The sequence below is a fragment of the Gopherus evgoodei genome, chromosome 18 (genome assembly GCF_007399415.2).
Source record: "Gopherus evgoodei ecotype Sinaloan lineage chromosome 18, rGopEvg1_v1.p, whole genome shotgun sequence".
Taxonomy (NCBI): Eukaryota; Metazoa; Chordata; order Testudines; family Testudinidae; genus Gopherus; species Gopherus evgoodei.
Window position 1 is genome coordinate 12,111,679 of NC_044339.1, and position 14,121 is coordinate 12,125,799.

General features: G+C 40.5%; 1 protein-coding gene across 4 annotated transcripts in view; it reads right to left on the reverse strand.

Moving 5' to 3' along the window:
* The window catches only part of UBE4B (ubiquitination factor E4B), a 62,777-nt gene extending 49,592 nt beyond the window's left edge, over positions 1-13,185 (reverse strand). The window contains exons 1-2 of one of the 4 annotated variants that reach the window (XM_030537329.1): positions 12,640-13,185; positions 1,550-1,736 (exon numbers count right to left, since the gene is read on the reverse strand). In XM_030537329.1, coding sequence (XP_030393189.1) covers positions 1,550-1,736; positions 12,640-12,663 — 211 coding nt within the window. In that variant the 5' untranslated portion in view covers positions 12,664-13,185. The remainder of the gene's footprint in view (positions 1-1,549; positions 1,737-12,639) is intronic. The other 3 variants (XM_030537330.1, XM_030537331.1, XM_030537332.1) reach the window with 3 other exon arrangements.
* Between the last annotated feature and the right edge of the window lie 936 nt (positions 13,186-14,121).

Below are 14,121 nucleotides of genomic sequence, written 5' to 3' on the forward strand. Positions count from 1 at the left end.
TAGAGGCAAGAGGTAATAAGGTGACTCTTAGTCCTCCTGGGTATCCCAAGAACCATCGCACAAACTATGTGGACTCTACACCATACCTACTGAGTTACATACTGGGTTATCAGGTGGGCTTTTTGTTTTGTTTTGTTTTTAAATCACCTTTGCTTCAGTGTCATTTTTTTTTAATCACAAGACCAGTGTACTCTTTTAAATTGTAACCGCAATTAGCTTTTCTCTGGAAATGCTTTTAAAAATGACTCTCTGTCATGACTGAAATGCAGAGAAATGGGAGGTAGAAAGAACAGGTAAGAAACAATTCATTATGACAAGTCAGCACTATAACAAGGAGTCAGAGTTCTAACCAGTCCTGAGACAGGATTATATGTAATAAAAGGAGGAGGTTTCCAGCCTTCTAGGTTGACTTTACTAAATGCATGTTCCAAAGGACATAACCATAAATCCAATACATTAGACAAAGGCTCACAATGCAAATAAGTTATGCGCTAGTTTGATCTGCACAGGTACAGAAAAATATTTTTCATTACCCCCAACTATTTAACATCTCCCTGATCTTTCAGTAGTAGTTTGCTAAAAACAGCAAACCACCACCTTTGAAATACTGAAAATTAAAAAAAAAAAAAAATTCAGTTCAGTGCCTCTAATTTCATAAAACTATAGACATGAAATATAATTTGTGATTACAGATGAAGTTCATAATATTTGGCAAGTATGCCAAGTTTAGATCAAAATCCAGATTATATGTAAATATTGCATAACTAACTCTGTCTCAACAAGAGAACATCCCTCTTCCCATTCTCACCTGCTCATTTAAAAATAAATAAATAAATTAGTCTGGCTCAGACATTTTCCAAGCCTTCTGACTCCTAGATTCACAAGAGTAGTAACTGAAGGGGATTCTACCTTTACCCTCCAGAAGTGTTAGGAAACTGTTTTTCCCTTTCTTTATTGACTTCACACACTTCACTCCTATAAACAATACATAGAGACACCACAGGCATCACTCAAATGCACCAAACACTAGTAATGCAAGATCTGAAACTAAATTGGACTTTGGGACTGAGTGTTGAAGTCCAGCTAGAAACCAAATCAATAAAAAAAATTAGTTAAAATCTTAAATAATCTAAAAGACAGATGGGAAAAAAACCCTGTTTCTTGTTCAGAATACTCAGAAGATGTAATTATATACTTCACTTGACACCATGTTTTAACTGAGTAAACTTTGTTTTAGAGGCATTTACAATTCTCCCTCCATAAAAACTCCCTCCAAAAAAAATTATACAGAAGAGCTCTCTCCTTTACTGGTTGCCGACAGAAAATTTAAGTAATTTAAAATATGTTAATACATTCACCTAAACAACTGTATATAGTTAACCAAAAATAATTAAATATATGCAACATCAAAAAGTGTCCATTTCCTCAACTCCTTTCAAATTATACCAGAAACAACATGTAGCACTCATATCCTAGGTTTAAAATCTTCAATAGAATAACCACAACCACCACCACAAAATCATTCTTCAACGATTAAGTTGTAGCCCACCTGATGCGCCAATTGGAGAGGTAGCTGGGGTCATACTATGGACATTCAGGCCAAAATTGTGGGATGGACCTGGGGCTGGCACTATTACAGGTGGTCCAGGTGGGTTCTCTCTTTGTGGAGAGGTAAGGGGAGTGGTGGGCTGGGAAGATGGTCCACCTGCAAGCCGAGCAAGGCGCCTTCGACGGATCTGTATAAAGGAAATAAAAAAGTAGATAAAGTACACACACAGATTTTCACAAACATTGCACCAATGGTCCTTCCAAGCAGTATGCATATCAACCTCTGCCAAAAGGCATCACCAAAAACAATAATGTAATGTATGACCCTTGATATAAAGGGAAACCTGCATTAAAGATCACCTCCAATAAGCAATCCCCCCATCTTATGTGACCAATCTAAAACACTCCTAGCGTTTCCAGTACATTTTTAATATCTCCGAAGACCATCTCTACTGGCCAACCCAATTTGTGTTCTCTTGAGTAGTCATTTAAGACAGGTTTCACTTTCTATTGCATAGCAATGTGAGCACACACAACAATTCCTTTCTTCTATTTTAGCATTTGATGGAATAAAATATGTTCTTCTGTTAACCAGACCTTAACATAAATGTTGCCCAAATTTCATAACATCTAAGATCAACAGAAATATTTGTATTTAAAACATTTTTCTAGTGAAAATAGTTATCTTTAATCAAAAGATCATTACCCCACAGTGTTTGAAACCCAAACATGAAGACTGTATAAATAACATTTTTCAGCCAAACAGAAATACAGAAAGTAAATGAAGAGACTAGCATCCTGAGTCTAGGAGGAGTAAATGAGCATAAACTGACAGGTTAATTGATTTTTTTAAATTCTCTCTCAATGTGTTATTAATAACACAAGTAAAGAAGTGTGTTTGCTTGCAACATGTGACAGGTTGCTAGTGTTCTTTATAAATTTCTAACATTTAGTACCCCACAAGCTGATTGGCTTGATACATAGGGAATAGACAGACAAAGGGAAAATAATATCTACAGAATTTTTAGAACCAGAAAACTAAAAAAAAGTAATGAAGAACCCAGAAAGTTAAATATTACCAAGAACCAATTCTCTAGCACTAAATCGGTTTTCAATCAACTGCACCATTTCTCACTTTTGCCCATAATGCCCAAAAGTTGCCAAACATATGAAAGAGTGCAAGAAAAGATTTGTGTCAAGTGACTTATACCATGTTACTACAGTCACTTAATGGCTTGCCAAACCTTCCTCAATAGAGAAAGAAGATGAACAGATCAAATTCACAGAATCATAGATTATTAGGGTTGGAAGGGACCTCAAGAGATCATCTAGTCCAGCCCCCTGCTCAAAGCAGGACTAATCCCTAAATGGCCCCCTCAAGGATTGAACTCACAGCCCTGGGTTTAGCAGGCCAGTACTGAAATCACTGAGCTATACCTCCCCCCATGATGATCTCATAGCTCCCTACACAATGTTGATACACACTGTGATGGTGCCCCCCCCCATAAGGCTTTATGGAATATGCTTATGAATGTATATATGACATAACTAGAATGTTTTACGCTACATACGCCTTCTAACATCTCTCTGTAAAGGTTATGATCTACTGAATCTGTTAATCCTATTTGTAGACATGTATCATTTTTGTACTTGAAGTTAGGAATATTGGCTGTATACTTGCTTGATTTTAACTAGTCTAGTAGAGCATCTGGTATTAAATCAGACTTGAAAAACTCTGGGAAAACAAAGCTTCTGAAGCAGGCATCTCTTCCTTGACTCTGATGTCACCACACAAATACAGAAGGTGGAAAGAAAATAAACCCTTGGAGTTTTTTGTATTTATTTTTTTTAAATAAACTAAAAGGGCTTTGAATAGAATCTCTTAATCCTACTCTTTACAAAGTGAAGTTGAGGTGTTTCAATGACAGCAAGACAAAGCAGGATCCACTCATACAGCTAAAAACTGTTCTTACTGGGCTCTCTACAGAAAAATATTTAAGAAATGAAACTCACATTTTCCCCCAAATCTGTTTTGCAGAGTGATGAAAGCTAAAGATTTTATATCCTATATACCCACTTACAAGCAAATTTTCTGTAGTGTAACAATGCTCCAACCATTAGGAAGTTACAACATTTCACCCAAGAGGTAGCCATATTTTGGCAGTGGTTCAAATGACCCCTAAACGTACACCTTGTAAATCAGCTGTAACTCAGAGTATCCTCTACTCTTAACCTATATCAGGGGTCGGCAACCTTTGGCACACAGCCCATCAGGGTAATCCACTGGCAGGCCGCGAGACATTTTGTTTAGGTTGACCATCCGCAGGCACTGCCTCCCACAGCCCCAATGGCAAACTGCAGCCACTGGGAGCTGTGGGGGGCGGTCAATGTAAACATATTTCTCGCTGCCTGTCAGCAGATTACCCTGATAGGCCACGTGCCGAAGGTTTTCAGCCCCGACCTATATCATGCTATTTATACTATATAAAATAGAGAACAATTAATGTGAGAGGAAAGCACCCCTAGGGTTTTCTTTCACATTGTGTCAATGACTGGATGTTGTTATTGTAAACTAATTCCTCTACAAGAAAAAAAATCACTTTAAGATTCCAGTCCCAAAAAAACTTAGGCAAGTGCTGAACTTGACACTCAAGCAGCCCTGTAAACTACGACGGGGATACTCATGTGTAATGTTCCATTTGAGTGTCTGCAGAACAAAGGCCTAAATCTCCCTATCTGCATTAAAACAAATATATATAATTTTTGCACATCTGCAAATGGGCTGCGGGTGGTTTAGAGCTAGAATCATCACGACAGATGTCACAAGGAAATAGATAATAAGACAGAAAATATTCCTATTCCTTTTCCTCATGGTTCCTAACATTCTGTTAGCTTTTGACTGCTGCTGCACATTGAGCAGATGTTTCATGGAATTAGCTGCAATAATGCCAAAATCTCTTTGAGTGTTAACAGCTAATTTAGACCCCATTATTTTGTATGTATTGTTGGGATTATGTTTTCCAATGTGTACTACACAACACTGAATTTCATCTGCCATTTTATTGCCAAGTCATCCAGTTTTGTGAAATCCTTTTGTAACTCTTCACAGGGTATGTCTAAAGAAAGAAAAACCTGGGCTCTAGGACCCTGTGAGGATGGAAGGTCCCAATACCTGGGCTCCAGGGTGAGCCCAGAAATCTACACAACAGTGAAATTTCCCTGCAGCTGGAGCCCTGTGGGCCCAAGTCAGCTGGCACAGGCCAACTGTAGGTTCTTCCTCGTTGTGTAGACATAGGTCCAGAGCTGACTGGGGATAACTGTCTTTAGCAATTTTATATCATCTGCAAACTTTGTCACTTCCCAATTTGCCCCTTTTCAAGATCATTTATGAATATGATGAACAAAACTGGTCCCTGTACAGATCTCCTTGGGGGACCCTGCTATTTACCTATCTCCACTGTGGAAACTGATTATTTATTCCTACCCTTTGTTTCCTACCTTTTAACCAGTTACTGATCCATGAGAGGATCTTCCCCCGCTTATCCCATGGCTGCTTACTTGGCTTAAGTGCCTTTGGTGTGAGATCTTGTCAAAGGCTTCTGTACAAGAGATCACACTTGTCCACATGCCTGTTGACTCATGATTCCCCTTTTCAAATGTAGTTAGACTCTTCCCCGACATACTGTATTCATCTATGTATCTGATAATTCTGTTCTTTACTACAGTTTCAAGTGCCAGAATTACCTCTATAGCATAATATAAACATTGGCTTAGCCATTCAGAAGAAAAGATTATTGGACACAAGAAGCCAATTCTCAGTCACACTATGGAACAGTACGAAAAGAGAATTACTGTATCAACCCATTTATCCAAAAGGTCTTCAAGACACCACAGATAAATATGGGAGCAATGCATGCAGGATTGTTTAACTGGAACGTATGCGTATCATGATTTTTGTACTTGCACTACTGAAAGGTTATTCTCCATCTCCCTACTATATGAAAGCACTTTGGATTTCCATCCTTTTTTTTTTTCCCTTCTCTTACCTGCAAATCCACTCTGAAGCAGCAGCACTAACAGTCTTTTTCATACTACTGTTGACACTATACTAGTAACAATTCTGTTTAAACATAATTATTGCTAGTACACTTTGCCTGACCAGTGGTTGGTAGAACGGCTTAGCTACAGCCAAGTTTAAGGCACAATCTATTCCATAAAATCTACTATGTTTAAATGTCCTTCTTAAACACTCTCTAGTAATCCAGTCACATTTTAGAGAGTGTTTAAGAAAGACATTTAAATGTAGTAGATTCTAGTGTGACTTGGTCTTGCCTATGCCGATTGGCTCAGACAATATCATAACCATCTTCAGACATCCTGATATAGCTCTGGTCTTGCGCCCCGATACATAAACATGGTACATTTTGGAGATGAGATGGGCATAAACAGCATTAAAATAGGTTTTAAACAGTGCTGTAAGGCCAGCACAGAGAAGTTCTCTCTCAGGATATTTACAGTTTGTCTAGCATGTCTCCCTGGGGGAAAAAAATCCGATCCCAACAGGTCAGGAAAGCCATGCTAGCAAATGACCATGTTTAAACACAGCTGTCAACAGTAGATTTTGACTGTCGTGTGAGTGACATCCATGAGGCCCCACTCTACACTACAATTAAAAACACAATCTGAAATGCCCATGTTATCGTGTGTATTTGTAACACTTAAAATTTACATCTCCCTTTTTGCCTGTTTCTCATGTTTTGCAGCAGCCATCAATATTAGCCAAGCAATGGCATTAGTACTCAGAGACACAAGGTGAGTGTGGTAGTATCTTTTATAGGCCCACGTGTTGAACAAGACAAGCTTTCAAGTTCCACAGACCTCTTTTTCGGAGCTCTGGAAAGTTTAGGGTTGTCTGTATTGTAAAATTAACCCCTTGCTTTTGTGGACACACAAATCTACACCAGTGTTCAGGAGCACTGCTTTAATATAGGTCAAGACTTTCAAATGTCAGTTTTGACCTAGATTAAAACATTGTTCCTCAACACAGAATTTTCTTTTTTTTTTTTTAAATAAACAGGCAAAAAGTATTGCAAGGTGGACAACTCTAGGCCTGTCAGAGCACCATGCACTAACACAGTTCTCTATGCAGCATAAACCAACTAGATCAGTTCTAATACTATAAATCCTACAGAGTGTTGTTGTTCTTGCCCTGCTAATATCAAGAGCTACCGCAAGACAAGGAAAATAAGCAAAAGAGAATACATAAAGTCTACCTGTCATTACAAACTCTCATTCAAATTAATGGAAGTGGAAGAAACAAAAACACAATCTTTATTAGCCAGGTATGATTGGTTTGAAGGCTGACTAATCCATTCAAAATAATTTCCAGCAGAAAACATGAAAAAATGACTGAAAAGTCACAGATAAGGAGAGTGTTGATGAAATGTCAGACAATTCCGCTAATGTTATCTGAAAAATGAAAAGTCATCCCCTGACACTCTGATGCATAGCTGAGGAAATGTCAACCACATGGCCTCACTTTTGTTTTTCCAATTGCCAAGTTCAACTGTACCAACACTGCTAGAGCCAGACAAAAATATGACCAAATTAAGTGTGCCTTGCTCACAAACAGAAGTTGTGTCAAGGAGGATAATTAGTAAAACAAAATTGCTGGATTTATAATCTAATTGGAAGTTGCATTAGTTCTTAAAAATAATCAGTTTCCCCATCATTCAATTCATATATTTACAGAATGCTTTTCAAATAAAGAAGTGGTATGCAGGATGAATAAAACAGAGGTGAGTGGGAAATGGGAAGGAGAAACATAGTAATTCAGCTAGTGGTGTGACTGGAAGGAAAAAGGGAAGGCAGCAAACATACAAAAGAAAAATCATTCAAGTGTCATTGGAAAGTAAGACAACAAGTTTGATGTCACACTTGTCCATATTATTCAAGCACATTTTCTGCCTTACTAGCTTTTATCTTCATAGCAGGCCAACAAATTTGGGATCAAGGGGGAGAAAATAACAGGAGAGGAAAAGGCACAGATGCTGAAACAGTAACACTCGATCAGCACATTTACCAATTTGTTCTCAAATGCAGTTAAATCTTGATTATCCAAAGCAAGGTCATGTCTTACACAACATGTATTAATTGCACAGGAAATCCCACTCTGTTATCCATTATTTATTTCCCTTGATCCCCCAGTTTCAAGAGGATAATCAAGATCTGATTGCATCCTGGTGTCACTTCATATCCCCCCCACCTACATAAAGTGACAGACCAAACCAACAGTTAACTCAGAAGTTCTACTGAGAAGTGTCACAATTATTACCTGCAACAAAGAGGGCACTATTACTGCATGTAACATGAACAATTTCTTTCCAGAAAGCTTCCCCTCACCATTTAGCTGAGGTCTATTGGGAGATAGGCATTTAGGCACTTTTGAAAATCCCAGCAGGCACCCATCTGCATCTTTAGCCCCTAAATACTTTTGAAGATCTAGCCCTAGGCTCTTTAGGGCAGACACTGAGGACTTGGCTACACTGGCACTTTACAGCGCTGCAACTTTCGCGCTCAGGGGTGTGAAAAAACACCCCCCTGAGCGCTGCAAGATACAGCGCTGTAAAGCCTCAGTGTAATCAGTGCCGCAGCACTGCAAGCTACACCCGTAGAGGATGTGGTTTACATGCAGCGCTGGGAGAGAGCTCTCCCAGCGCTGGCACTCCAACCACACTCACATTTCAAGTGTAGCCATACCCTGACACGTTTTTTGCAGTGCCTAGCACTAGGCTCCAGACTCACAAATGTATTAAGATAGTGCTTAAATCCCCATAGTTCTTCTCAAAACGGTCACTTTAAGAATGAATTAGTACTTACCAAAGAATGAAGAAAGAAGGTAGTATTTGGAAACATTTTACTAGGAAAGGATGACTGTTTACCATATAGAAACCCTACACTATACAGGTCTCCGTTTCAACAGCATCTTGTAAGTAAAGGGCAAGTTATTTTGTGCCATTCTTTATATGGGGCCTTGAACTATCAAGAGCTATCTTCCCTATATAACTTAAATTTGTTAATATTGTATCAAAGGTTAACGCAAAAATTTAAGCAGCTCAATGCAACAGGTGCACTAGTTCTTATCAGTTCACGTAGCACTATGTATCTAGGCTCTTTCTGGAAATCAGCTTTCAGAAACATTTTTCAACTTAATGGACTTCTACAAAGCTGTCAGCTGGATACTCAACAACACAAAAGATAAAAATAGCTTGATCACTACAAATAGCAAATTCATGACTTTATTCATACAACAGACCAATAAAAATACAACCACAGCACTAGTCTTTCATCCTCATATACCTTTGATCAAAAAAATTGAAGTGATTTTTATTCATAACTATTTTGGAGCAATGGTACTAGAATAGCTGAGATTCTAAGCAAATAACCTTTATTTTTCCATGAAAGAGCGGTTTCAAAATTGCACAATGCCAAGAGAAGAATTGACAAACTCCAGACCCTAATATATCATAGGGAAATAAAACAATACATCAGCTACAGCATGCCAAGCAAGTTTAAGAAATATTTCATCTTCTGAATGCACTGTTCATTTAAGAACTTGATGGAGGCTATTTAGCCCATTTAAAAATAAGGACATTTTAAGAAATGACAGGTCACCAAATTGTCTCAACTTTAAGCCACATTTTTCCGTCGCACATGAAAACAAGAACAGAAATTGGCAATTGTTAGCTTTGCCTCATTTGCAACTCAAAATTTCATTCAATTCTGGCCTTGCTCTTCCGACCTATCTCTCATACTCTCCTGATGCTTCTGCCCCATCTTCCTCTTTCATGTCTCCATGCTCTTGTAGACCTTCTTTCCACATAATCTTCTTGAGGTGCTACAAATCTTGTTTTTCACAACAGTGCTTTATTATAGCACCATGAAAAGTTGCATCAGCCTGCAGCTTTACTGCCATAAGTGAACACTTCACTATGCAATTAGTGAACTGTGCCAAACAGATGCTAGCCCTTGCCCTGAAAAACTAGCAATATAAAGGCTCAAGCATTGATAATAGTCACTTAAAATTATTATGGACCATTGGGCCTTATGGTTTCCAAATAAACACTCTCTGAAGCGAATGGAAGGTCATTGACTACAATGAAAGTTTAATCGGTCACAAAAGGTGAAAACCTGAAGCCTTCATTGAACGAAGTGTTAAGAGTTCTTAAGAGAGAATCTAAATCAGAGACTATTAGTGTCCTTCTTTAAAGACTAGCCACATTTTCACATCATGTAGACACAAATCAAGACAAAAAACAAATATTCAGAATAAAACTGCAAGAGATTTTACAGAGGAGGAGGAGAAGGAAAGGGATGCATAAGATCAGAAGATAAAATATTTTCCATACTAATAACAGACACTAATAATTCACCAAGACCATTATTCTGCCATATTTCTTTCAGTTTTAGTTTGTTAGGCTGACTCATATTTATGACAGACAAATCCACTCATTTCTCTTACTAAATATTTTGAGTATAGTTCTGTGTGGCAATATCCCATTCCATCTCCATGAATATGGAAGACCTTACAATATTCAGCAGAACCTTGCTAGCTTTCCCTTTGCTATGCGACACACCTCAGATTTAATACTAATGTAGTGAGCTCTCACTTTACGAAGACAATGCTTTTACAAAACATACCACAGAACATTTACCACTATATAGAAACACTTGTCAATGCCTTGATCTTTCTTCTTTTGAAATAAAGTTAAAGGCATATGTACAATTTAAGGGAATTCAGACCTTAACATATATATTGTAATGTTTCAGTCTTGCACTTTTAAAAGTTGTGTTTCTTTATTCACCCACTAATCTGCTAAATTCAGTAATGTGCAGTGGATCTCCCAGACTAATTAGTAGATCTCAGGAAGGTTCTACTGTAGTTAAATTATATTTTGAAATTAGAAGAACATCCAACCCATGTCACTACCTTCAACCACTGGCAACGCTCAGCATATAAAGTTTCCACTGAAAAGAAGAGTTTTCTTTTCAGCTCCATCCAATTTAGAGACACATGAAATCTAGTCATCTTTAAACAACTATATTTTCCAACAATGGCCATCTAAGATACAGGACCTGCTGCAAACAGTAGCAGTAAAAAGGAGAACTTGGAGGAAATAAAATTGATTTGGTTCTGAAGGTCTTTTCCAGTTAAAAGGGTGCATATGTTAACCACAAAAATTGATGGCCCTTTAAAACAAAACATACAATAAAGCTTGCCTCAAGCAACTACCCAAAGGACTAGCTAGCCGAGATCTTTGGCTAAAATTGTACTAGGAAACTTGAGGAAGACTTTAAGAAGTTACTTAAGAGAGTCAGAGATTTTCCTTAATGAAGATGGAATCCTTAGTGGAAGAGACACTGTATTTTCTGCCCTCTCAGTTCCATGATGCTGCAGTTCTGATGTCAGTAATTTACAGTAACAGTGACACTACCAGTTTTCTATGGGATGAATGGTCTAAAAATCTAACATAAAATGCTTCATAATCACACACAGTTGAGAAGTATGAGCAAAAGAATTACAGATTAATGAGTAATATGTTTGTAACATACCTACTAAATTATAGGCTGTTCCCCATAATAGGAACTACATTACTAACATCCCCCACCCAGTGCCATATGGGAAATGTAGTCTCTATACCACCACAACATATGAAGATCATCCCCAGCCACATACCTATGAGGCACTTTTTCCTAGCTTCTATTGTGACACAGCAGGACAGCTAAATCATGACTTACAACATGATCAAAAATATCACAATATTTTGTAATACAAACCTGAACAGCAGCAGCAGCAGCCGCCGCCGCTGCCACCACCTTGTTCTACAAGCTGGTCACCAAGTATGGCACAGAATAAAAGCCATTTCTCCCTACTACCACTACATCCTAACCATAGAGAGTAAATCTGCAATTAACCTATAGTAAACCAGCTGAATTTGATGCCTTGAACAATTATGTTGCAGCTGATCTGATCTGTCATTGTTTACAATGTAGTGTCCTATGAAAATGTTTTTAAGGGAAGGGGTAGGAAGAGAATGTAGGTGTGAAGTTGTACATGCAGTGGACACTTGGGCAGCTGGAGGTTACTAGAAGCAGGTAAACTCCTATGTCCAGATCAGCAAAACTTCAGAAGTAATCTAATCTTACTCTAAAATACAAATGCAACAGCAGATCCTGAGAGTACAACAGGTTCCATTTATAAAGAAGAAACGGAAGCAGTGTGCAAATGATTTGCCCCACTTATTGCCCACTACAAGAAACAAACTTACAACTTTAACTGGAAGAATAAGAGAGAAGGAAAAAATTAAGGGAATTGAAGCCAGCCACAGAAAAAAAGTTGACCTTTTCTAACATGAGCTAACCTGAGTTCTTCATACAGCTGTTAAAAAAAATAAACCCTGTTAAATATGAAACCCCACATACACCTCAACTGTCTCAACTATTGACAAAGGGAAGACACTTGATGAGATTTTAAATGTCTCGTTCAAAAACAAGGTAAAAATCCCAAGAGTGAGATTTTTTTTTTAAATTCCTAAAAATTAATCCAAAATGAAGAAATCATCCCATAAGTGAACAGGACTTGGCAGACACAAACATACAAATAAACAATTAGCCAAAAGAAAAAGAATTCAACCTTCACCCTCAAACAAGATAATTACCAGCTAGAAAAACCATGCTGAGGAGCTACAAAGAGAGTTGAGTGAAAAAACACACAAACACTTGACAGAGGAAAAGTCACATTATCGTACTTTTCTTAATCCAAGTTTTCCCTTTGGATCAGCAAGACTTACATGAACAACCCCAGAACGAGTGACCCCTCCTCCTTCTCCAAATCAGAAAAATTAATAGCTTTACCCAGTACCCCAGGTGTAACCCTAGAGTTCAAAATACCCTCTCAATCCCATCCTCCTCTCGTAAAGAGCGCCAAGTACCCCTCAGATCCACCCTAATGCCAAGACTCCGTTCTTCAATTTATCTTTCTCCCTCCCAGCATCCAACCTTTTCCTCCGCCCCAAGACCCCCCAAACTCACCTCATCAGCGCTCAGCTCCTCCATCGCTTTCCTCTTAATGGTGAAAGTAGTTTGGGGGCTCTTTGCTTCTCTAGGGGATGGGAGCTTCGGGGGAATTCGGTCCTGCTGCCTCTTGCCCCAGGGGTGTCTCAGAATTGCATAGTCAGAGATGAAGCACAACAATACAGAATGCACCCTCTCTCTGCTTGCCAGTCAGCAATCCAGGTCCAGGTCCTCTCAGTGACTGCTGCCTCCCTGCGCCCCAGCTGCGACTGCTGCACCCTGCCCCAGCTCCAGCCTCCTCCTATGCCCCAGTTCTTGCTCCTCGTTTTCCTGTGCCCTAGCTCAGATACCCTCAGCTCCTGCTTTCCCGCCCCTTCTCCTGTTGCCCCCAGCTCCTGCTGCCCCCAATACTGCAGGAAGGGCGACGCCAGTGCCTGCCTGCCTCAGCCCTGCCCACTCAGTGCCCGCCCGGCTGCCCCCTCGACCGCTGCCCGGCTCGCTGCCCCTACCCCTGCCCCACACAGAGATTATTCATCAAAACAAGCAGGCGCCGCGGCCATCTTGGGGAGAGATCACGTGAGCCCGCCCGGCTGCTCCGGCTGAGCTGAGCACGCCGTGCCCCGCGCCGAGGCGGCCAATAGCAGCAGGAGGAGGCGGCTGCGGCCACGGCCGCTCAGGGCGCGGGGAGGGGAGAGCCCGGCCGCTGCGCCATAGCAACAGGGGCGGGAAATGGGAGAAACCGGCGTGAGGGCGAGGGGAGGAGAGATGGGCGGAGGGAGAGGGACTGGGAGGGACACAGCGCGGGGATGGGAGGGAGGTTGAGTCGGGCTATGATGGAGACAGAAGGGGAGAGGTGGGAGTGGTGGGGGAAGGACAGGGAAGGGGGAGAGATGGGGAGGATGGAGGTGGAAGGCAGGAGTAGGGTGGAGATGGGATGGGGTGGAAAGTGGTGGAGGTGGGGAAGGAGGGAGGATGGAATGGGGGAGAGATTGGAAGGAGGGAGACAAGACAGGAGTAGGGTGTAGAGGTGGGAGGGTGGAGATGGAAGGTGGGGAGGATGGAGGCAGAACGCAGGAGTACGGTGGGAGGGTGGAGATGGGATGGGGTGGAAAGTGGTAGAGGTGGGGAAGGAGGGAGGATGGAAGGAGGGAGATGGAAAGTGGGAGTAAGGTGGGAGGGTGGAGATGGAAGGGGGAGATGTGGGGGGGTGGACAGGGAAGAGGAGAGATGAGGTAGAAGGGGAAGGATGGAAGGAGGCGAGGTGGGGAGGATAGAGATGGAAGGCGGGAGTAGGGTGGAAGAGGTGGGAGGATAGAGACAGAAGGGGGAGAGGTGGGGTGGAAGGTGGGAGAGGGAGGATGGAAAGGGAAGAGGAAGGAAAGGAGTAAGAGAAAGATGTGTGAAAGAAGGAAACGAGGAGAAGCAAAAAGGTCTGGAGAATATTTTAAGCTGCCTCCTGATATGTCTGCTATTGGAAGTAACAAGTATGAGAGACTCAAG